General features: G+C 43.5%; 1 protein-coding gene across 1 annotated transcript in view; it reads left to right on the top strand.

Annotated features, from left to right (window-relative positions):
- cdh26.1 (cadherin 26, tandem duplicate 1) overlaps window positions 1-25,105 on the top strand; it is a 35,071-nt gene that overhangs the window by 7,320 nt on the left and 2,646 nt on the right. The window contains exons 2-18 of the mRNA XM_066672570.1: window positions 3,898-3,960; window positions 4,668-4,763; window positions 6,754-6,909; window positions 7,565-7,712; window positions 10,061-10,245; window positions 10,601-10,729; window positions 12,892-13,077; window positions 14,648-14,928; window positions 15,923-16,065; window positions 16,761-16,991; window positions 17,455-17,676; window positions 19,152-19,276; window positions 20,900-20,956; window positions 21,252-21,308; window positions 21,433-21,489; window positions 22,591-22,623; window positions 24,531-24,602. Of these exons, the coding sequence (XP_066528667.1) occupies window positions 3,898-3,960; window positions 4,668-4,763; window positions 6,754-6,909; window positions 7,565-7,712; window positions 10,061-10,245; window positions 10,601-10,729; window positions 12,892-13,077; window positions 14,648-14,928; window positions 15,923-16,065; window positions 16,761-16,991; window positions 17,455-17,676; window positions 19,152-19,276; window positions 20,900-20,956; window positions 21,252-21,308; window positions 21,433-21,489; window positions 22,591-22,623; window positions 24,531-24,602 (2,241 nt within the window). The remainder of the gene's footprint in view (window positions 1-3,897; window positions 3,961-4,667; window positions 4,764-6,753; window positions 6,910-7,564; window positions 7,713-10,060; window positions 10,246-10,600; window positions 10,730-12,891; window positions 13,078-14,647; window positions 14,929-15,922; window positions 16,066-16,760; window positions 16,992-17,454; window positions 17,677-19,151; window positions 19,277-20,899; window positions 20,957-21,251; window positions 21,309-21,432; window positions 21,490-22,590; window positions 22,624-24,530; window positions 24,603-25,105) is intronic.

The raw sequence follows: 25,105 nt of genomic DNA, 5'->3' as shown, positions 1-25,105 counted from the left end.
CTGGGCTGAAGCTGTTCTGTCTGAATTCCAGTTGAGGGTTTGAGGGTTTTCAGCAGCATGCCTCAGTCCCGGGGCCGAGACTCCACCTCATTTCTCATCTGGATCTGAATTATAAAGCAAAAAAAAAAATTATTAAATGAAGTGCTATTAAATATAATCACTGCAGGGTGGCGCTGTAGGTGGTGTCCCCAGGGCCCTGGGGGTTGTGATTTTTAAAACATGCCACAGGTCTTAGAGGTGTATGGTGTTCTCCCTGTGTCTGTGTGGGTTTCCTCCCACAGTCAAAACACACACACAGGTGGAGTGAGTGTGGGAGTGAATGGGTGAAAATAGGTGGGTCTCCTGGTATTAACAGAAACACTAATAAAACTATACCAGGAATTTTAGAATACAGTATCATCTGTATACAAAGAAAACTGTTTGTGTGCACCAGTCCTTCACAGGGCGACACACACGCGCACAGTCACTCACACACTCACACCTTCGGACACTTTTGAGTCTCCAATCCACCTACCAATGTATGTTTTTGGAGCATGGGAGGAAGCTGGAGCACCCGGAGGAAACCCACGCAGACACAGAGAGAACACAACACACTCCTCACAGACAGTCACCTGGAGGAAACCCACACAGACACAGGGAGAACACACCACACTCCTCACAGACAGTCACCCGGAGGAAACACACGCAGACACAGGGAGAACACACCACACTCCTCACAGACAGTCACCCGGAGGAAACCCACACAGACACAGGGAGAACACAACACACTCCTCACAGACAGTCACCTGGAGGAAACCCACACAGACACAGGGAGAACACACCACACTCCTCACAGACAGTCACCCGGAGGAAACCCACACAGACACAGAGAGAACACACCACACTCCTCACAGACAGTCACCCGGAGGAAACCCACGCAGACACAGAGAGAACACACCACACTCCTCACAGACTGTCACCCGGAGCAGGACTTGAACCTACAACCTGTAGGACCCTGGAGCTTTGACAGCGACACTACATACTGCTCCAATGTGACACTCATAAATTAATTTTATTTAAAGAGAATTATGAAAACTCTGAAACAGTTTGTGCAATTTACACATTCAAATTTTTGACTTCAATTTGATCAATAATTCTTTTTGGGTGAATGCATTAAATGCTCCTCGGCTGGACCACAGTTGGAGAACCACTGTTAGAAAGCATTATGAATCCCGACCTTAAATCATACTCTTCATGAAGTGATGAACAGTGTGTGTGAAATATTCGGCCTGAAACTGCATTACGAATACAGAGCTCATAGAAAGTGTCACTTTCTAGTTTTTATCTAGTGGCTTAACTCTAAAGAAACAAACACTTCAGATTCCCACAAAAGTGCTTTTCAGAAGTGTTCACCTGTGGAGAATAAAACAACAAACCTAACCACATTCTGAGCTTGGTGCCGTGCCCATGGGAGGAATCTGGGTCTCAGCATTTCTCCGTAAGGAGTGGGATACGCTGGAAAACTCTGCTCATTGAGATGTGTGCACTATTCATGTGATTTTATACAATTCAGAAAACTCAGCCTCCAATTAGCGCTGTAAGAGATAAACATGCACCGTGTCACTGAGAAAGAGGGAGTATTTCCCAAAACGCTGTAAAACTCATAAAGTAAAGCATCAAATTGGTTAAAAACACTGCTTTATAATTCTTTAATATTTTTCAGACTTTTTCAGATATTTTTCATAATAGGTTTCAGGGCGCTATGGTTTGTAAAATTAGTCTGGAATTGGAGTGTGTCTGAGTGTGTGTGTGTGTGTGAGAGAGTGTGTGTGTCCTTGTGTGTTTATGCGAAATGGATATTATTCCAGAAAACACACTCATTTCTCAGGGCAATGTGCACTTCAGGTCAGGACACAAACGCATGTCCTAACTTTTCTAAACGCTTTTATTTCAAATATGATGTTTTTATTCAAAAAACAAAAATGCCAAAAAATGCCTTTCAGTTACTGAGGTTAGTGTTAGATGTCGTGTTAATTATGTCATTATGTCTATGTCATGTCCTGACATGTACAGTGTGTGTGTGTGTGTGTGTGTGTGTGTGAAGTCAGAACTCACTTTAACCCACTAATAATGAATGAATGAATAACACTCTCCTGAACTAAAGCGTAGTATAAAGTGTGTTCTATAGTGTAACATTGATAGCTCTGTTTAGTGTAATTTACTGTCATTCAACAAACAATATTTTATCTTTACAGACTTCTACATGTTCTCAAAGCTTCTGTTGTTGACTAATATCATTATAATTTAATAAGTTTATATGTAAAAACACTGATGTTGTATGAGTAAGAATACTTACATAACATCATCATCATCAGCACTCAGTGAGAAGTGTTGTGTAAGTTGGGGCTGTAACACTGCATTTTAGATAAACATCCCAGCCCTAGAGACATTAGCATGTTCTGACAACATTCTCTTCATTGTTTTTTATTTTGTTTGTTTATAATATTTTGAGAAAATCATATCATATGAATCATTATCATAAACATAATATTGTGAAGCTAAATTGTGAACTTAAAATCACTGAATGAGTGTGTGAGCGACTGAGTGAGTGTGTAAGTGACTGGGTGAGTGTTTGAGTGACTGAGTGAATGTGTGAGTGACTGAATGAGTGTGTGAGCGACTGAGTGAGTGTGTAAGTGACTGGGTGAGTGTTTGAGTGAATGTGTGAGTGTTTGAGTGACTGGGTGAGTGTGTGAGTGACTCAATGAGTGTGTGAGTGAATGTGTGAGTGACTGAGTGAGTGTGTGACTGACTGAATTAGTGTGTGAGTGAGTGTGTGCGTGACTGAGTGAGTGTTTGAGTGACTGAATGAGTGTGTGAGTGACTGAGTGAGTGTGTAAGTGAATGTGTGAGTGTTTGAGTGAATGTGTGAGTGTTTGAGTGACTGAGTGAGTGTGTGAGTGACTGAGTGAGTGTTTGAGTGACTGAGTGAATGTGTGAGTGACTGAATGAGTGTGTGAGCGACTGAGTGAGTGTGTGAGTGAATGTGTGAGTGACTGAGTGAGTGTGTGACTGACTGAATTAGTGTGTGAGTGAGTGTGTGAGTGAGTGTGTGAGTGACTGAATGAGTGTGTGATTGACTGGGCGAGTGTTTGAGTGACTGGGTGAGTGTGTGAGTGACTGAGTGAGGGTGTGAGTGACTGAGTGAGGGTGTGAGTGACTGGGTATGTATAATTTTACACAGGTGTGAGTGACTGAGTGAGTGTGTGAGTGACTGGGTGAGTGTGTGAGTGACTGGGTGTGTGTGTGTGACTGAGTGAGTGTGTGAGTGACTATGTGTGTGTGTGAGTGACTGGGTGAGGGTGTGAGTGACTGGGTGTGTGTGTGTGACTGAGTGAGTGTGTGAGTGACTAGGTGTGTGTGTGAGTGACTGGGTGTGTGTGTAATTTTCCACAGGAGTGAGTGAGTGGGTGAGTGTGTGAGTGACTATGTGTGTGTGTGAGTGACTGGGTGAGGGTGTGAGTGACTGGGTGTGTGTGTGTGACTGAGTGAGTGTGTGAGTGACTAGGTGAGGGTGTGAGTGACTGGGTGTGTGTGTAATTTTCCACAGGAGTGAGTGAGTGGGTGAGTGTGTGAGTGACTGTGTGTGTGTGTAATTGTCCACAGGAGTGAGTGAATGGGTAAGTGTTTTGATGCTCTGTCCGGTGTGTGTTCCTTCTTTGTGCCCAGAGTTCTGAGCTTGAACACGATGAAGTGATTACAGAAGATGACTGAACAAACTGAAATGAATCACTTCAGTAGCTTCACAGTTGAGAGAAGGAATCTATGTATTTATGAAGTTAGGAAGACCCTCATTTTTATTCACTCTCTGCTCACCCTTATGTTGTTCTTCTCTGCTTTTCTTTCTTTTATTTTCAGTTCTGGACAGAGACCACACAGAGCGACCTGAGCCTTCTGGGAATGTCCAACACACAGGAGCACGTACGTGTTCAAAAACAGCTTCAATTCAACTTTCTCTTTGTTCTTCAAATTTGCATATATTACACAAAATGATTCTAAAATACTTACTACAGTCATACATTTATGAGAACATATAAAATGTTGGGTTACAAAGCGTTTTTAAAGAAATAAAAATGGTCAATATAATATCAGTTAAGTGAAAACAGCGTGGCGCCGGGAGCAGGTCACAGTGGCTCTTGGCGCTTGTAGCAGTAGGTGAAGGAGGCACGGTGCTGTGTTTTACAGCTCTAATGAAGCAAAGATTGGCCGCATTGTTTTTCTTCAGCTGAGCGTTTTCTTCTGATTTGTCTTCACGTGTACAGAGTTCTCTCTTTGTTTGTCTCTATTTTTGTCTCTCGATTTAGTCCCTCTGAGCTCCAGAGTACTTCTCAGGCTGAGTCTCAGTTTGTTTTTCACATTTCCACTTTGCCCTTTGTGTAATAAAGTCCCGACTGCTCACGTCTGTCTCTAGACTTTACTTATGTTCAGTAAGCAGCTGAAACCGGGCTTCCTTTACACGGATTTCTCAAAAAAGCGGAGGATTCCCTCCCTGAGAAAAGCAGGGGATTGCTTCAGATTTTAAAGAGTGGTAAACTGAATGTTAGATCAGTGTCTGACGAGCCTCAAAGCTTTCATTTGTACACGGTAAAATCAGTGAAACCCACTAATGATGTAATTCCCTCTCTAAGGAGCGAGTGCTGATTCGGACCAAGAGGAGATGGGTGCTGTCTACAATCGAACTGGAGGAGGAGGATCCTGGACCTTACCCCAAACTGGCCACTCGGGTAAATCTCATAATCACAGTTCGTTTAATCAGTGAAGAACAGGTCCCAGTTCCCCATCGCCTCCATTCAGTTAGTGTCTGGTCGTCTTCTCTGTGTGAGCTGTGGTGTGTGGTGTTGCTACACACAGAGTCACACAAAGGGTGAACAATAACAAAGTTGGAGTCACTCATTATAGGCTGTCTACAGCATGTAACATAATCTCTGGCCATACATTTTCACAAAACCTGCTCAGACTGTTACAGCTCACACTTTAGCCCTTATTTAACACTGAACCTTATATGAACCTTAAATGGTTTGTAACGATCAACATCCTTAAAATGTTCTTTGAACATTCCATTAACACGGTTTGTTTAAAACAGCATTAGACGTATTTTTAATGTCGGTGTGTGAAGTGAGAACACTGTGAAGGCTGGGTTTGAGAGCAGTAGAGTATTTTAAAGTAGACTGAGCATAAACCATAAGTGTTTCCTGTTCGGGGAAGAACATGTGCTGAGGAACCACAGATTTAAAAGATAACACATGAAAATAAATAGCTTCCTGTAAACACAGACCCCTGAGACTGTCAGAGTAATTCAGTACATTTAATTAAGAACACGTATTTAACTAAAGCATTTAGAAAATGTGTACTTTCCTGAGGATGGGCATCTGTAGACAAAGTGATACAGAGTGAGGTGTGTGTGGTGTTGCTGTGTATAGTGTGATTTTGGTCTCATTGAACAAACACCAGTATTTTTTAAAGCAAGGGTTAATGCTACAACAACAGAACAAGCTTCAGTAAAGTTTAAGTTAAACAACAAACAAGCAGAGTAACGTTAATCATTAAAACTAGTGCTAAACAACAAGACTAAGGCTGGCACAGACACCAGAACAGAAACACATAGAGGGTGCAATGCTGTGAACTGGAGAGGGCATGTAATGAGACACTGTAGCAGGTGATGAGACACAGGTGTCAGAGCTCAGGTGAGGGGGAGTGTCAGGTGGGCACGGCTGAGGGACGGGCGATGACAGAGTGACTCACTGATTGATTGGGGGCTGAAAGATGTTACAGGTTACGACTATCCCCCTTGCATCTGGAGATGTTTTGGTTCTTTTCTGCTGCATGGTTCCTACTTGATTCAACTCGACTCCTCCACCAGGTGAATCAGGTCCTGGTTCTGGAAGCGGGTTCTTGTTTAGTGGCTGTTCTCTCGTGTTTCAGAGCGAGTCGAGTAGGGACTAAACCGTGGCGTGTAAACCTTGCAGAGCGCTGATCGTCCAGAGAGAGTCGTCACTCTACGCCACGCAACGCAGACGACCAGCACCAACTCTCCATCTGTAAAATCTCCAGCTGCAGTAGAGATCACGTTTGTTTTTATCCGACTCACGACGGCAGCTCGTAAAATGACGCCGTGGTCTTTTGAAGAGGTTCGAACGCTCCTCGGATCGGTGGCCGACGAAAGAATCCAGCGAGAGCTGGACGCTGCAACAAGGAAGGAACAAACTCTACTGATCTGTCTGAACTGATGACGGAGCTGTGTTCAGTCCCAAACAACAACAACACGCCAATACACCATGAGTAAACACCGCTTAACGTTACCACCGCCGTTGTTGTGGGTTCCAAAGCCCTCTGTTCCCCTTAGAGACAGGAGTTATAGACGACACCAGATGCATATTTTGATTTTTTCTAATAGAAAAGCTACCAGGGACCAGGCTCCAAAAGCGTGTAGACCAGGACCAGATTTACTCTAATGGAGAAGCAAATGAGCTGAGTACAGTCGAGTCGAGTAGGCACCGTGTGGTGGAAAAATGCATTATATTTTTAATGTAGTGTACATTTATAATCTTAATCTTAACCAGACCATTGCTGCAGCTCTGAGGGTCTGTTAAACTCTTTTTCCCATTGGAATAAAAATATACATTTGTAAAGTACACTTATCTGTGTCAAATGTGGCAGGTATTATACAAAAGTCTCCATCCTGAATAACCTTTTTTTCCTCTCTGTTGGTTTCAGTTGTTTAACGACAAGGAAAGCGCAGACAAAGTGAAGTTCACTATCAAGGGTACTGGCGTGGATACAGAACCGATTGGAGTTTTCAGCATCAAAACATACACTGGGGAAGTCTATGTACACAAACCCATAGACAGAGAAAAGAACCCCACTTTCCTGGTGAGTTGCACTGTTACACTGAATAATACCCCCCCCCCCCCCCCCCCAGCACTGCGTAGTGCACAGTGTAGGTCATAAAATAGTGCTCTCTGCACTATAAGAATGCACCGTACGTCAGATAATAAAACTAGTCTGAGTGTAGTAGTGTTAGTTTCATACTCTGTGAAGTGCACTATGTAGTGAGTAGGGCACAATAATGCTCATTGTTACATCTTAATCAAAGCCCCACTGGCCTCACTCCTAACCCACCCAGTGTGGTCCAGAGGGTAAACACCAGCTTCCCATATGGATGACCTCCAGAGTCACTGATGGGACCAGGGTGGGTTAAACACAGGCACAGCACCTGAAAACACATCATCGCATGGTTCTACAGGGGTTTTTTATTAAGGAAATGGTTCTATGTAGAACCCTGTACAAGTGAAGAATCTTCTGCTTGATTAAAGGTTACTTTACATCATGAAGGGGTTCTTCAGACTGATGGAGAATGTGCTGTAGCAACTTTTTAGAAAAAAAAAAGTGTTCTATAACCGTCACCAAAACCGGTTCCTCTGTGGTAACCCGCTTGACATCGTAAATCCTTATAACAGTGAAACCAGTTGAACCCATCTTTTCCCAAATACTTTCATGTTTAAATCTTGATTTATTTCTTAAACAGGTGGAGTTCGACGTCTGGGACCGATTTACTAATGAAGTTCTGGACAAAACGCTATCGTTCAACGTGGCCATAAAGGACATAAACGACAATGCGCCCCAGTTCTCACCAAAGGTCCTACGCACTCAGATTCCAGAGAACATCAAAGAAGGTTAGAGCCTTGTACACATTTGATTGGTTGAGGAATGTTGGTGTTGGTCCATTTACTGCCTTTTTCTTTTGAGAAAACGTGCTGGAGTTAATGCCATGTTCAACTACAGATACTTTAAATCAAATGTTCGAAATAGAACTAGCAAAATACAGTAAAGACATTAATAATTTATTACTTTAAAGGAGCAATCAGTCACAAAATGAGCACAATATATTTGTTGGTTGTTTTATGGTGATTACTTGTATAACATTATTTCAATAAAGTGTAGCTCACAAGATAAAAAATATTTGAAAGACGCTCAGCCCAGAATTTTTGATGCACTCAGAGCTGTAAGGTGAAGAAGAATCAGTGGAGAAAGTCACTGCTTGCTACTTTAATCCTTAATGTGTAAATGGCGTGTGTGTTTGCCTCTGCTTTGTGGGAGGTTACTGGGAGCCGATGTAAGTCTGAGTCTCCAACATGTTGCTACTGGCTTCATTCCAGATGTTTACAGCCCAAGGCTTTTCCATAAACGTCTACAGGTTCAGATTTGAGCTGAAACTATGGAAATATGACACGAAGCGTCATATATTAAACTCTCAGCTCACACGAACACACCATTATCGTTATATAGAGTCACGTGTAGGTGTTTTTGTTACATACTGAAGTGTGGTTTCCTGCACTGTGCTGTAAATCAGTGAATTATGATGTGGTGTGTACAAACCAGATTCCAAAAAAGTTGGGACACAAAACAAATTGTGAATAAAAACTGAATGTAATGATGTGGAGATGGCAAATGTCAATATTTTATTCGTAATAGAACATAGATGACAGATCAAAAGTTTAATCTGAGTAAATGTAACATTTTAAAGGAAAAATATGTTGATTCATAATTTCACAGTGTCAACAAATCCCAAAAAAGTTGGGACAAGTAGCAATAAGTGGCTGGAAAAAGGAAATTGAGCATATAACGAACAGCTGGAAGACCAATTAACACTAATTAGGTCAATTGACAACATGATTGGGTACAAAAAGAGCTTCTCAGAGTGTCAGTGTCTTTCTGAAGCCAAGATGGTAAGAGGATCACCAATTCCGCCATTGTTGTGCAGAAAGATAGTGCAGCAATACCAGAATGGTGTTACCCAGTGTAAAATAGCAAAGACTTTTAAGTTATCATCATCAACCGTGCATAACATCATCAAAAGATTCAGAGAATCTGGAACAATTGCTGTGCGTAAGGATCAAGGCCGTAAAACTCTACTGAATGCTCGTGATCTCCGGGCCCTTAAACGTCACTCCACCACAAACAGGAACGCCACTGTCAAGGAAATAACAGAATGGGCTCAGGAATACTTCCAGAAAGCATTGTCAGTGAACACAATCCACCGTGCCATCCGCCGTCGCCAGCTGAAACTCTACAGTGCAAAGAGGAAGCTATTTCTAATCAAGCTCCACAAGCTCAGACATTTGCACTGGGCCAGGGGTCTTTTAAAATGGAGTGTGGCAAAATGGAAGACTGTTCTGTGGTCAGATGAGTCACGATTTGAAGTTCTTTATGGAACACTGGGACGCCATGTCATCCGGACCAGAGAAGACAAGGATAACCCAAGTTGTTATCAACGCTCCGTTCAGAAGCCTGCATCACTGATGGTGTGGGGTTGCATGAGTGCTTGTGGCATGGGCAGCTTGCATGTCTGGAAAGGCACCATTAATGCAGAGAACTATGTTCAGGTTCTAGAACAACATATGCTCCCATCTAGACGTCATCTCTTTCAGGGAAGACCCTGCATTTGTCAACAAGATAATGCCAGACCACATTCTGCAGCAATCACAACACCACGGCTACGTAGGAGAAGGATCCGGGGACTGAAATGGCAGCCTGCAGTCCAGATCTTTCACCTGTAGAGAACATTTGGCGCATCATAAAGAGGAAGGTGTGACAAAGAAGGCCCAAGACGATTGAACAGTTAGAGGCCTGTATTAGACATGAATGGGAGAGCATTCCTATTTCTAAACTTGAGAAACTGGTCTCCTCTGTCCCCAGACGTTTGAGTGTTGTAAGAAGAAGGGGGGATGCCACACAGTGGTAAAAAAATGGCCTTGTCCCAACTTTTTGGGGATTTGTTGACGCCATGAAATTTTGAAACAACATATATTTCCCTTAAAATGATACATTCTCTCAGTTTAAACCTTTGATCTGTGATTTGTGTTCTATTCTGAATAAAATATTAGATGTTGTCACCTCCACATCATTGCATTCAGTTTTTATTCACAATTAGTTTAGTGTCCCAACTTTTTTGGAATCCTGTTTATACATTGTGTAAAAACCATGATCCTTTTTCCTAATCTCGATCTTCTTTCTCTGAAAGGTGTTATCCCGGCTTCACTGCAGGCTAAAGACGATGACGAGGATGGTAACGTTAACTCCCGCATCACCGTGAGGATTGTATCCCAGACTCCTCCATCTCCGGTCATCTCAATCAAACAGATCTCACGTGACACAGACAAAAACGTCATCATGCAACTAGTTTTCACCGGCTGCTTTGATTACGAAGTGAGATTCAATGTCAACACACACACATTCCTTCAGTGAAATCAAGCAATAGTGGATGCTCCACACACTGTGCAGTGACAGATGAGCTACTGTCTCTGACTTTACATCTACAAGGTGGACCCACGATGTTGGTAAACACAGGGACTAATTATAAGTTGCTGAAGCTGAAGATCAACAATAACTTCAGCTACCATTGGGGGAAAGTTGTCTTAAATAGCTCTGAAACTATGAGACATTGACATGTTGTCACAGCGAAATTATAATTCCTACGCCAAAGGCTTTGAAATTTAACAGTGATTGTGCATGTATTTCCTATAGAATCTGGCTAACAATTAGCTGCTTTTGTGTGCTTTAGAAAGAAAAGTTGTATACACTACTTGTTGAAGCCAAAGACCAAGGAGTTCCAGCTCTTTCATCGACTGGCACGGTTTTAATTGAAATCACAGACTCTAACACTCACCCACCTGTCTTCAAATCTACTAAGGTGAGTGTGCTTTTAATACCCAGGCTAACACATGCTAATGAGGCTACATGTCATAACCAGAGTGTTTTAGTGGAGTGTACTTTTACTCTCTCAGGTTATAAAAGTATAACAGTGATCAAGGATTTGTAGAAAAAAATAATATTGGATGATACGTTAGACCAAGATCTTGTGCTTTTAAGGTGGTAGAGAGTCAAAAATTTGGGCTTTTAAGGTGGTATCAAGTGTACAACGGAATTTTAAGGCCATGGCATTGAAATGAAACAATGTATTGTATGTATTTAGTGTGTATTTATGTTTTAAAATGGATGCAGAAAATAAACATTTACCTAAAAAGAAATCAACTATGAAGATAATAAATATTAAATAAATAGACATTAAAATTCAAACCAAAACAAATACAAACCAAACATTCTAAGAAAAAATCAGAATAAAGTAATTACCTATTTTAATAAAGATTAAAAAGATTAAAAATAATAATATTATATTATTATAATATTCTGATAAACAGACTCCCAGTCTATGCCCCATAGAGTGAGATGTGAATTATAGTTATACAGTGAAAGGAACATTTAATGCTTCAGTGAACCTAGAGATTTTGGACAACTTCATTCCCCAACTTTGTGGGAACAGTTTGGGGATGGCCCCTTCCTTTTCCAACATGACTGTGCACCAGTGCACAAAGCAAGTTCCATAAAGACTCGTATGAATGAGTCTGGTGTGGAAGAACTTGACTGGCCATGCACAGAGTCCTAACACCTTGGGTGTGTGGGGGGTGTTGGCAAAGACAAATGGGCCATTATCTTTGACAGTGGGTAGGGGAACATTTACCTGTGTTCACAGCTTACTTGTGAATCTGCAAAAAAAGTGTCACAACAGATATGAAAATAGGTAGTGCCGCAGTCACACAGCTTCCGGGTCCTGGTGGTTGTGGGTTCCTCCGGGTGACTGTCTGTGAGGAGTGTGGTGTGTTCTCCCTGTGTCTGTGTGGGTTCCTCCGGGTGACTGTCTGTGAGGAGTGTGGTGTGTTCTCCCTGTGTCTGCGTGGGTTTCCTCCGGGTGACTGTCTGTGAGGAGTGTGGTGTGTTCTCCCTGTGTCTGCGTGGGTTTCCTCCGGGTGACTGTCTGTGAGGAGTGTGGTGTGTTCTCCCTGTGTCTGCGTGGGTTTCCTCCGGGTGACTGTCTGTGAGGAGTGTAGTGTGTTCTCCCTGTGTCTGCGTGGGTTTCCTCCGGGTGACTGTCTGTGAGGAGTGTGGTGTGTTCTCTCTGTGTCTGTGTGGGTTTTCGTCCGGGTGACCGTCTGTGAGGAGTGTGGTGTGTTCTCCCTGTGTCTGCGTGGGTTTCCTCCGGGTGACTGTCTGTGAGGAGTGTGGTGTGTTCTCTCTGTGTCTGTGTGGGTTTCCTCCGGGTGACTGTCTGTGAGGAGTGTGGTGTGTTCTCTCTGTGTCTGTGTGGGTTTCCTCCGGGTGACTGTCTGTGAGGAGTGTGGTGTGTTCTCCCTGTGTGGGTTTCCTCCGGGTGCTCTGGTTTCCTCCCACGCTCCAAAAGCACACATTTGTAGGTGGATTGGAGACTCAAAAGTGTCCGTAGGTGTGAGTGTGTGAGTGAATGTGTGACTGTGTGTCGCTCTGTGAAGGACTGGCGCTCCCTCCAGGGTGTGTTCCCGCCTTGTGCCCAATTATTCCAGGTAGGCTCTGGACCCACCGCCGCCCTGAACTGGATAAGGGTTACAGATAATGAATGAATGAAAAATAGATAACTGAGATTCTACCTACACTCATGGTATGGATGCTGAGTTTGTGCTGAACATACGGATGTGCAGCATTGTGGGATTACAATTTTTTATCTAGGTGAAATTAGTAAAAATGTCAAGGCATGTCAGACTACCTCAGAAGAGATTGAAAAGCCTCCAGAGAGTTATAAATGTTATATTGTCCACATTTAGACACTCTACAAACTCTCAACAACATGTGAACATTTTTCAACAAACGTCATAAACTCAAACAGTAGTCAACGTGTGTGTGTGTGTGTGTGTGTGTGTGTGTGTGTGTGTGTGTCAAATACGAATGTAAGATATGTTAATTGCTCAACAGAAGAAGGGATGAGAATTTGAATCAATTTTCCACCCTCGGTTTAACAGCACTCTTACCCTCTCTTTTCTCCAGTACGATGCCCAGGTGATGGAGATGGAAACCGATAAAGTGATTTTAAGGTTGCCTGTGGAGGATAAAGACACACCCAACACTCCGGGGTCCAGACCAGTGTTCAGGATCGTGAAGGGAAATGAAGATGGATACTACAAGATTGAGACAGACCCCATAACCAACGAGGGAGTGTTAACGGTCATCAAGGTACCTTCATTTAGTCTTGAGGGCTTTTGGGTTTCAGGCCGTGAACACACACGCACTAGTGAGCAATTCCTCACACACACACTAGGGGCAGTGAACACACACACACAGCTGGAGCAGGGGGCTGCGACCACCTCGGCACCACCTTGCCTTGCTCAAGGGCACTTCAGCCGTGAATGAATTTTCATAAAGTCTCAATATCTCGAGAATACAGTCAGAATTTTACAGAAAACTCTGGCCTTATCTCTCAGCCTTGAACAATCCTCAGTGAGGTTTGAGAGAACTGTAATTGCCATCTGAGTCTTTTTGTCCACAGTGGGCGGAGCTAAATGGTGGGTTTGTGCTGTGATTGGACACAGCAGATGCAGCAAATAATGCAAATGATTTAATAAAAAATATTCGAATTAATCTGCAGTCACAATATAATTATCAACAAAGATGAATGTGTGTGTTCTGGCTGTCAGACGGCTCCACGCAGTAGGACCACATTTTTAAATTCTTTTTGGGGGGAATTTAATTTTGCAAACTTTAAAAGGGTGCGGTGGTTAAAAACCACTTTTGAGAAGCACAGCTTTAGGCCACAGCTGCCCCCACAAATGATTTGATGAACCCTCAAACATAACACTGCCTCAGCTGTGTACCGAAGCAAAGACTATCACCACAGATCTCTCCAGGATCAGCCTCCTCCACAGAGTAGAGGCCGGGGCTGTTTCTCAAAAGCAACGTCACAAAGAAGGGACTTCAGAAGAATGTTCCTGAGAATTCACTTTAAAGGAGTGAACTCAAGTCAAGGCAAGTCTCACAGCGATGTGTCCTTGTTGCTTGGAGCAGACGAAGAACAACTTCCTGGTTTTTTACCCATTCTCACTGTTTGTGTTCTTGAATTCTGGAACATAACCTGCTCAGTGGAAAATGATGTCCAATTTGAACACGAAGACATGACAATACGCAAGAACACACTCTGAGAAGCAGCCTGTTACTGCAGGGAAGTGGAACCCAGTCCTCATTAATTCATTACAGATTAAGATTTAAAGAGGAGATGCCCCCCTCTTCTCCACAGTGGAACACAGTTCTGTTTCTTAATGAAACGTCTGTGACCTGCTTTGGTCCAAACCCCACGAGCCCCACAGCAGTGTTCTCCCCCTGTGTAAACAGCCCCTGTTCAGAACGCCCGCTTTCAGCACCTGTTCCTTTAAATGATAATGAGCCGCTCGCTGTTCACCCTGACCCCGAGCGCACAGCAGTGAGCACTGTTCTTCTCTGTTCTCGTTTTCTCCGTTTTCTCCTCGTCCTTGCGCTCTCAAATAAAGCCTGTGGGTCTGTGATTGGACTCAGACAAGGGGGCGGGTCAATTATGAAGTCTCAGATTCAGAGCAGAATCAAAACCATTCATTTTTTCCCCTGTTTTCTGACTCCTGACAAAGTGAACTGAATGGGGAACTTGTTTCACAGTGTGTGGGTTGGTAGACTCCAGATGCTCACATTAATGTGAATATACATGTTTTTATAATAATTCCCCATTTAATAACGATCATCAAAGGAGTTTAATAAGTGGATGCTGCTGTGTTCTCAGGGTAAGGACTATGAGCGGACCACTATGACGGAGCTGGAGATCGCGGTAGAGAACGAAGAGGCGTTGTTTGTTTGTGTTAATGGAAAGCCAGTTCCTCCTGAGACGATTCCTGGGCTGAAACCCAACACGACGAAAGTGGCAGTGAAAGTGATCGATGTTAATGATGCGCCAGTTTTCCAGGACAAAACAAAAATTGTTTACAGGAAGGAGGAGGGAAAACCCGGGGATGAGCTCTACCAACCCATCGTCAGAGACGTGGACTCAGACATCAGCAAGATCAGGTACAGTACGTTCACCTGCATTTTGCTGGGTTCTGGTTATTTACCACCTCCACTGATCACACAGGAGCCCTCTGTGGTTCCACACTTACAGACTGTAGTTCATCTGTGGCTCTGCATACTTTGTTACCCCCTTTCCCCCTGTTCCTCAGCGCTCAGGACCCCCACAGAGCAGGTGTGATGTGGTGGTGGATCATTCTCAGCGCTGCAGTGACACTGACGTGGTGGTGGTGTGTTAGTGTGTGTTGTGCTGGTGTAGAGTGGATCAGACACAGCAGTGCTGCTGGAGTTTTTAAACCCTGTGTCCACTCTCTGTCCACTCTGTGAGACACTCCTCCCTCGTTGGTCCACCTTGTAGATGTAGAGTCAGAGACAGTAGCTCATCTGTCACTGTGCACAGTGTGTGTCGCTCGTCCTCTAGTCCTTCATCAGTGACACGGGACACTGTCGGCTGGATATTTTTGGTCGGTGGACTGTTCTCGGTCCAGACACTGAGGGGTTTAAAAACTCCAGCAGCACTGCTGTGTCTGATCCACTCTACACCAGCACAACACACACTAACACACCACCACCACGTCAGTGTCACTGCAGCGCTGAAGGCGATGTATCGATGCCCTGGAACATTAAAGTGTGGCAGAAATGTACACACATGCTGTACCTACATGGATGTGTGATGTTGTAAACTGACCATATTCTTACAGCAGTCTCATAACGATTGGGTGAGACATGTTTTCTTGTAAAGAGATGTTCTGCAGAGCAGAATGAGCAATGACAAGCTCATTAAAGGTGATGTATAAGGCCTTAAATAATGCCCTGATACAGAGAGGTTATTCTTAGTAGCTGAGCTGTTCCCTGCTGCAGAGCCGTGAAACTGGTTCAGTTCGGCTCTGGGTGTGGCGCCGGTTTTGTTTGTAGCCTCCGGTAATAACTAATAACAACATACTCGAGTCACTTTACTTCCTTGACTTATGAGTCATTGTTTGTGTGTGTGTTTAAGGTATGAATTAGCAGACGATCCAGCAAAGTGGATGACCATTGACCCCAAAACTGGGAAAGTGACCACAGTAAAGAAGATGGACCGCGAGTCTCCCTTCGTCCAAAACAACACCTACACGGTCCTGATCCATGCCATAGACGACGGTACAGTTTTAAAATGTTCAAATCAAAATAAAAACCATGTTCACTGCATCATTTGAACACTGGGAACATAGTGCAGGTTCTACAGTGCTGAGCCTGAAGGAGCAATGACAGAGGCTCTATTCTCCCTCTGTTCTCAGTAGAGTATCACAGTGATTTTGAAGCTGTAATTATATGGTAAAAATACTACTTAATGTTGATCTAAGGTCCTTAAAATATTTGATCTGAGAATTTGAGAGAGTAAGGTGCAGGTATTTTGGACAGCAGTGACATATTCACTATGCAGTGGCATATTAACTGCATATGCAAAGATTTGTCTCAAGCGAGAATGGGCACAAACTCTCAAAATTGCAGCGATTAGTATCCTCAGTTCCCAAACGCGTAAACGGTGTTAGTAAAATGAAAGGTGACTGAACACAGCCAGAGACTCTCCTCCACTTCCTCTGATTTGGAGCATGTTGCAGATTTGAAGGTGTTCATATTTACAAAATAAAGCCGGGTTATACAGGAGCATAAGTGGAGATGCATTCTTTGTGCTGCCATTATTAAATAAAGCTTCAAAAGAATGGACACTTTACAGATTTGTAATTTCTTTACTTATTCATTTCACCGTTTCTCATCAGAAGGTTTGTCCGTATGTGCTCAGTGAGGCTGTATAAAAGCTAAGCTGATGTTTATTCTCCGTCTGTGGGATGTAGGAGAGCCCCCAGCCACAGGAACAGGAACTCTGATAGTGCATCTGGGAGACTTAAATGACAACACGCCTTGGCTGGTGTCCAACGCGACCGTGCTGTGTGGGAATAAAGCCGACCGAATGACCGTCAAGGCCAATGATGCTGATGCTGCTCCCTTTAACGGACCATATACCTTCTCCATTGACAGTGAGGACAAAGAACTGCACAGCACCTGGAAGTTCTACCCTAGCACAGGTCAGCATTTATTGAGATTATGGACTGAGATCTACTTTTCTAATGTATAGAGTGTTTATACAGGTGGTGTATAGACTGTTGTCTCCTGTTCTAATGTATAGAGGGTTTATAGAGGTGGTGTATAGACTGTTGTCTCCTGTTCTAATGTATAGAGGGTTTATAGAGGTGGTGTATAGACTGTTGTCTCCTTTTCTAGTGTATAGAGGGTTTATACAGGTGGTTTATAGACTGTTGTCTCCTGTTCTAATGTATAGAATGTTTATACAGGTGGTGTATAGACTGTTGTCTCCTTTTCTAATGTATAGAGGGTTTATAAAGGTAGTGTACAGACTGTGGTCTCCTGTTCTAATGTATAGAAGGTTGATAATGTTTATATCTTCATGGTCTGAGACCTCTGATTAAATCCAAAAAGTATGTGATGCACATATTGTGTTAATTTTACTGACACTGTTTATATCTTCAGGGTTTGAGACCTCGTTGATAAGTCAGAAGAGTTTGCCGTATGGGAGCTACACAGTTCCGATGAATATACATGACCAGCAGGGGCTGCTAGGAAAGGACGTTCTGCATGTGACAGTGTGTGACTGTGGGGAACTGGATATATGCCGAAGTCTTCACCCTCGCTCCTCCAGTCTTGGTGGAGCTGCCATAGGTGTCCTCCTGGGATCACTCCTGCTGATGGCTCGTAAGTACAAAACAAATACATGTAAATATATATATAAACTATACTTAGGCGACACGGTGGTGCAGCAGGTAGTGTCTCTGTCACTGCTCCAGGGTCCTGGAGGTTGTGGGTTCAAGTCCCTCACCGAGTATGTCTCTGTGTCTGTGTGGGTTTCCTCTGGGTGACTGTCTGTGAGGAGTGTGGTGTGTTCTCCCTGTGTCTGTGTGGGTTTCCTCCGGGTGACTGTCTGTGAGGAGTGTGGTGTGTTCTCTCTGTGTCTGTGTGGGTTTCCTCCAGGTGACTGTCTGTGAGCAGTGTGGTGTGTTCTCCCTGTGTCTGTGTGGGTTTCCTCCGGGTGACTGTCTATGGGGAGTGTGGTGTGTTCTCCCTGTGTCTGTGTGGGTTTCCTCTGGGTGACTGTCTATGGGGAGGGTGATGTGTTCTCCCTGTGTCTGCGTGGGTTTCCTCCGGGTGACTGTCTGTGAGGAGTGTGGTGTGTTTTCCCTGTGTCTGCGTGGGTTTCCTCCGGGTGACTGTCTGTGAGGAGTGTGGTGTGTTCTCCCTGTGTTTGCGTGGGTTTCCTCCGGTTGACTGTCTGTGAGGAGTGTGGTGTGTTTTCCCTGTGTCTGCGTGGGTGTCCTCCTGGTGACTGTCTGTGAGGAGTGTGATGTGTTCTCACTGTGTCTGTGTGGGTTTCCTCCGAGTGACTGTCTGTGAGGAGTGTGGTGTGTTCTCCCTGTGTCTGAGTGGGTTTCCTCTGGGTGACAAATAAGGATAAAGTACTGTGGTGTTTTTATTCTGACACAGACAATATGAATTTAATCAATGGGCAAATTACATTTGAAGTAACTTAAATATGAAAAAGCAGTTATAACACATAAATAAAAAAGGACAACAGCAATCTGTTACTTGCCAAATAGTGAGCCCCAATCATTTCTTATATTCATATTATATTTATATTACATTCAGAATATGAGTGAGTGAATGAGTGAGGATGAGTGTGAATGAGTGATTGTTGAAGAGTTGATGCAACTCACCACTTTCCCAGCAGCTTTGAATTTGCTGAAAATTTTCATGACTAATTTCCAACATTTTCAATCAGACGCAGGGTTCAAATGATTTGCACATCGCTGCATTCTATTTTATATTTATATTATATCATATTTTATATTATATTATATTTTTATTTGCACAGTGCCTACATCTTTAGATCCATATAAACTAATACTTTGCTAAAAACTATTTACGACAAAACTCTTATGCCATTTGGTTTGAACAATGCTCCAGCTACCTTTCAACGTCTGATGAAAAATCACCCAAACGCACCGCCTCAAACGATGAAAAACACAAAACCAGACCAGTGAAAGCAACAGACAAACCCGTAGTTCTAGGATCATGTTGGAAAGAATTGAGAGAAGACCCCCCCCCAGTGACAGAGTCCACACTCCACAGTGTCATTCTCTGAGATGTGACCCGTTTGCCTTTGGCTTTTTCAGTGATACTCTGCGCCTGTTTCTTTTGTGACAAAAAACGAAAGCAAAGGTTCCTGCCATACACCGACGAGGGTGACTGCCAGACCATAATCAACTACAACGAGGAAGGTGGTGGAGCCCTCGCAAAGGTCTGTATATTAGAATATATGCAATTAACCTAAATTAATACTCTGTTATGTTTACATGATATATTCAGCATTTTTATAAGATATAATTTACAATATATCATTTATAATTGACATGGTGCTGGCCACACACCAGGAGCAGCAGGCCACACTAATCCCAGCACTCAGGGAATAGTTGGGGGCTTTAGCCCTGAATATTGTTCGAGAAGATAGCACTGTTCCTTCACTCTCCCTACCCATAGTTTTCCTGCTTGTCAAGGGGAATAAACTAGTGACCATCTGAAACCATTAGGCAAAGGCTGCCCCCTGTACCAGCTTCTCACTGACCCTCACAGGAGCAGCCAAAAGTGAAATTAAGACAATAATAATGCTGAGCTAGTTAGCCATATGTAAAAATAGGTGACATACACAACTGAAAATAATGTTATTCATTGTACACCGTGAGTCAAAAGTCGCAGGACACCCTTTTATTTCAGTAATGTAAGGGAACATGGCCGTCATCTTGAAAGCTGCCATATTGGGTCAAGGGCAAGTTTTTTCCCATGGGAAAGTGGTCATGTAGCACAAGAAAGAAGACTGGAAATGTCTCAGAAATCGATTGCAATATCTCTTTAAAAGTTATCAACCCAAAAATTTAAAAACATTTATTATTCATTACAGGCTCATTACAGACTCGACCAGACCCTAAATGCTCAGCTCCATCTTTGGCCAGAATGGATGGGAGCACTGTTTCCTGTAGCATTGTGTCACAGTTCACGGGGCGAACTGACAGAGGTGGACGCACTTGCTAAAACACAAATACTTTAATCAAAACAAAGAAACCACACGACATGAACAGGAAGCAAAACGAAACGACTTAACCGGGAATAACAAAGACTTGACTCGGAGTAGGAAAGAAGCAAAACAACATGACTTAGAAAACAAAACGGCTGGAATAGGAGAGGGAAAGAGACAACACGACAGGACTCGGAACATAGTAGAAACACGACATGACTGGGCAACAATACAATATGAAATGAACGACAACAGGAAGTGATGGAAGGGGACTTAAATACACAACATGGACGAGACGCACCTGGACAGATAACGAGGAGGACGGGTTAACAAATGACACAGACGAGAAGGCGGAACAAAGGTGGGACAAGGGCGGCGATAAGAACATAAACAAAACATAGCCATGTGCTAAAAGAGCACATGACCGGGGAAAACAGAGGTGACGAGACGAGGGCATGACACATTGTCTGTTGGCACCTGTTGAGAGATACTGTATATCTGATTACAGTCATTTTTTTCACAATTCTGGTCATTTTTGATAAGCTACATTAACACTTTCCTATTGGAAAAATGTGCCCTTGATCCAATATGGCGGCTTTCAAAATGACGGCCTAGTTCTGGACACAGCCTAAGACATAAGCCTCACCCTTTTTGCTGGGGGTATTCAGATCTGTCATTTTCCCTTTCGTTTCTGAAATAAAAGGTTGTTCTGTGACGTTTAACTCGCCCTGTGTTTTGATCTGCTTTTAACCTAGGAATGCACAACAAATTGCTGTAATTTATACATTATATTTGAGGATTTTTAAAAGTGTCAACTACTTCACTCCGACCTGTTTTCTTCTCTCACTTCAGTCTGAAACACTAGTACAGCAGTCCTCCAGTGCAGCCCTGAGGTCATCAAAAATCCAGGTGAATATTTAAATATATTGCTGACACATAAACTATCATCCACCTTATAGATGTAAAGTCAGAGAAAATAGCTCATCATTTGCTGCAGTTTGTGTTGGTCATCCTCTAGCTGGGGGGCTAACAAAGTATGCAGAGCAACATACATACTACAATCTGTAACTGTAGAACTGCAAAGTGCTCCTGTATGGTCAGTGTAGCTGAGCGAATGGATAAAGAGTGTAGATACAATGTCCAGCCTGGTTCTGTTTCCACTGATTGCACCTTAAACGACAGCTGTTCTGTTCTGTTGTTGTAGCTCGCGGACTTTGCTAACGGACACCAAGTGACCAACAGCTCGATGAAATCAGGAATGGTGAGCTTCACTGGAGAATTGTGGGATTTTATGGCATGGTTGGGATGTTTGATTCGACATATATACAGGTGTAATTGAGGTAATGCTGTAACTCTGAAATACTGTGTATGTCCTGGTCCTGTAGATATCTTCAGCAGGTTTCCAGCAGATGGCTGAGGCCAGTGGAACCCTGAGGAGTCCTGTGAGTTTCTTTTCTCGATATGTATTGACGCAAATCTATAAAAGCAAACACCACTGATATATTAAACTTTTAGAACAGGTATTTTTTTAACCTGGAGGTTGCAGAGGGTCTCAGGAATGTATGAGTATCGGCCACAGAGGTGGGCTTGTTCAAAGCCATAATGCACATGATTAGCACAGACCAATCATCATTCCTCACTTAACCCACAGTTTCCACCTGTAGGGGGCGCTGCTGGTTTCTGCTGCTGCATGCACTCTGTATCCGCTTTGTGGGGATCAATCTGTATCGGTTATAGTATATAGCAGCTGACGGTTCAAAAATAAGGAGCTTGTGTCTGATTGGCTACGATGGATGGTATTGGAGGAGCCAGTGGGCAGTTCTTAACTCAGGAGCTTGTGTCTGATTGGCTACGATGGATGGTATGGGAGGAGTCAGTGGGCGGTTTCTAAATCAGGAGCTTGTGTCTGATTGGCTACGATGGATGGTATTGGAGGAGCCAGTGGGCGGTTTCTAAATCAGGAGCTTGTGTCTGATTGGCTACGATGGATGGTTTTGGAGGAGCCAGTGAGCAGTTCTTAACTCAGGAGCTTGTGTCTGATTGGCTCCACTGGATGTTATGGGAGGAGTCAGTTCCTCTTCTGCCGTTTCTCTCCTGATGGCAGGGCTTGTACAGACTGAATTACTGTAGAGCGTCTCCTCAGATTCTCCTGCTCTCTTTCTGTCATCTCCCTGCGGGGAGTATTTGTGAATGAGGGTCTTTCTTCTCGTCTTCTGGGGGGTTTTCAGTGTTGCTGCCCCAAAGACACATGTACAAATGGTCAGTAGGGGACCATAGACAGATCTACACATAACACTCACTGCTGCTGTAGACCTGCATCAGTGGATTTACACATCTCCCACTCATAGCTGCCTTATTAAATGAATTGGGGAGTTGTATAAGGTTTGTTCCCACAACAGGGAGACACATTGTGAAAAAGCTTAAGGAACCCTTTATTTTGATATAAGCAAAGGTCACTAAATGCAGGGAGAACTGCTGATAGTTTCTGTTTGTACTGGGTTCTGCTGTGGAATGTATAAATATGAGTGTTTGTGTCGTTACAGGCCTGGATGACGAGCCGGAGCTTCACCTTCAGAGTAAGTTCTTACTCAGGGCATATTTTGTCCCTGGCCAATAGGAAGAATCAGTAAAAATGGAGAAAATATTCTGCAGAATGTCTTTGTTTTTATTTCAAGAGCTCTGTCTGTGTGCTCACTGCATCCTGAATCTGAATTTTCCCCACTCCCTTTGTAGTGCACTACACAAGTCTTAAATCACTGGCATTTGCAACCAGTTAGAAGTGTCTAACAAAGAGGCATTGTGGGAATCAGTCATGTGTTCACTACTCAACACTGGACACACAGTGCTCTATTTAGGTGAATAAGCCAATATTTTCAAACTCATGTCACGCACTGTGTAGGGAGTAGAGAGAGATTTGGGATGAAGCCCGAGGGAGCGGTTAGCTGTGTTATTGTAACGAGTAAGATTCTCACAGTTCTATTGCACCGAGAGGCATCTGTTCCTGGTTTGATTTATGAGCTGAAACGCAGAAGAGTTAGCTATAACCGGATCCAGAGACTGGTTCAGAAGCTCAGAAACACGCCATGACAAAACCAACAGGTTCTAAAATAAACATGTCAAATAAAGAAGCAGCTTCCAAAAAAACTTGCTGCTAGGTTCAGTGCAGTGTTCAGCGGGATTCCCTGCAGCATCTTGGGTATTTCCCCTCTGTGTTCCCTCTGTTTGTGACATAAATGATATTCTGGCTGCTGTTGTAGGGGCCACAAGTTTTGAAATAATTAAATATAACTATGCTTTTCCGCTGCAAGGTCCCTACTCTGCTCTGCTTGGCTTTTCCAATTCTCCACCAGGTGAATCAGGTCCTGTTTCTGGTTCTGAAAGTGGGTTCTTTTTTAGTGGCAGTTCTCTCGTGGTTTAAAGTGAGTCGAGTAGGGACTAAACCGTGGCGTGTAAACCTTGCAGAGCGCTGATCGTCCAGAGAGAGTCGTCACTCTACGCCACGCAACGCAGACGACCAGCACCAACTCTCCATCTGTAAAATCTCCAGCTGCAGCAGAGATCACGTTTGTTTTTATCCGACTCACGACGGCAACTCGTAAAATGACGCCGTGGTCTTTTGAAGAGGTTCAAACGCTCCTTGGATCGGTGGCCGACGAAAGAATCCAGCGAGAGCTGGACGCTGCAACAAGGAAGGAACAAACTCTACTGATCTGTCTGAACTGATGACGGAGCTGTGTTCAGTCCCAAACAACAACAACACGCCAATACACCATGAGTAAACACCGCTTAACGTTACCACCGCCGTTGTTGTGGTTTCCAAAGTCCACTGTTCCCCTTAGAGACGGGGTTAGAGACGACACCAGATACATTTCAGGGGGGAGCTGTGGGAAACCAACCAGGGACCAATCAGAGAGTAGAGTCCAGTAGAGTAGGTGCTATACAGTGCAAAAACAGCATAAGCTAACTTGTGATTTGCTAAATGAAATGTAAATTCCTAAACACTAGTTAGGGGGCAGCATATAAAAAAAAAATATTCAGACGTCCTGCGCCTTTTTTTTCACCCTTACAAGATGTTCCTGACTCGGTTAATACATATTTTTAAGCTAATGTTCACTCCTGTGATGCAATTCTTATATCAAACTGGATTTATCTCATTTTCCCACCATCTGATATCGTCTCAGTCTGGAGAAACACCTCCAAAACCAGTAGCAACACAGAAGAGTCTCACAACTGTCCCGTTCTTGGTTTAATAATGAAATGTAGGGAGAAAGGAAATGAACTAAGTGTAAAGTTATTGAAACGGTTCAGGGTCCGTGTCAGAGTTGGTATGTTCCAGTTTGTGTTTCTGATTGTGTGTGTGATTGTTGATGGTTTGTACAGTTGTTGTGTTTGTGTTTATGTTTGTGTTTATGTATATTTGTGTTTGTTGGTGTTATTTTTCCTGTGATTATCTGTATGATTATCTTTGTGTTTGTGTTTACAGAATGGAACGGGCAGATTCTCCAGATCTTTCAGTGTAATGTCAGACTGGAACATAGAGGATCATCTGACGCAAGTAAGAGCCCTTACTCTCTCTCTCTGTGCAGCATTAAACATGTTCTTTAAAGACTGATTTACAGCAGGGTTTTCGTTGTAGAGACGAAGCCCTAAACCCAAAAGAGCTGCACTGATACCCCACATGCTGCTGCATGTTTACTGCTCTGTAGAACAGCACTCTCTTTATTAAAGAACCCCTAGAAAGCCCTGTATCTGTAGCAGAGCGTCTGATAAATGCTGTGAGGGGAAGAGGGAATGTTTCTCTTCTGGAATGAAATGAAAACCCCCCGGGTTTTTTAGCAGATGGGGTCTCTTTACAGCACTGAGCGCTCACAGTAGAAGCTGACGACAGGGTGAGGACACACCCTCAGATTTGTTTTGAGATCAGAAGGTCCAATCAGACGCTTGGATTTGTGCCAATGTTTTGAATCAGATACAGCAAGTCACAGATGCAGAACTGATCTTTACTGCCCCCTAGTGGACAAACCGTGTGCAAACGGAGGCAGAAACCATGATCGGACC

The sequence above is a fragment of the Hoplias malabaricus genome, chromosome 5 (assembly GCF_029633855.1).
Source record: "Hoplias malabaricus isolate fHopMal1 chromosome 5, fHopMal1.hap1, whole genome shotgun sequence".
Taxonomy (NCBI): Eukaryota; Metazoa; Chordata; class Actinopteri; order Characiformes; family Erythrinidae; genus Hoplias; species Hoplias malabaricus.
The sequence above is the reverse complement of the archived record's forward strand: the minus strand, read 5'-3'. Positions and strand labels throughout refer to the sequence as shown.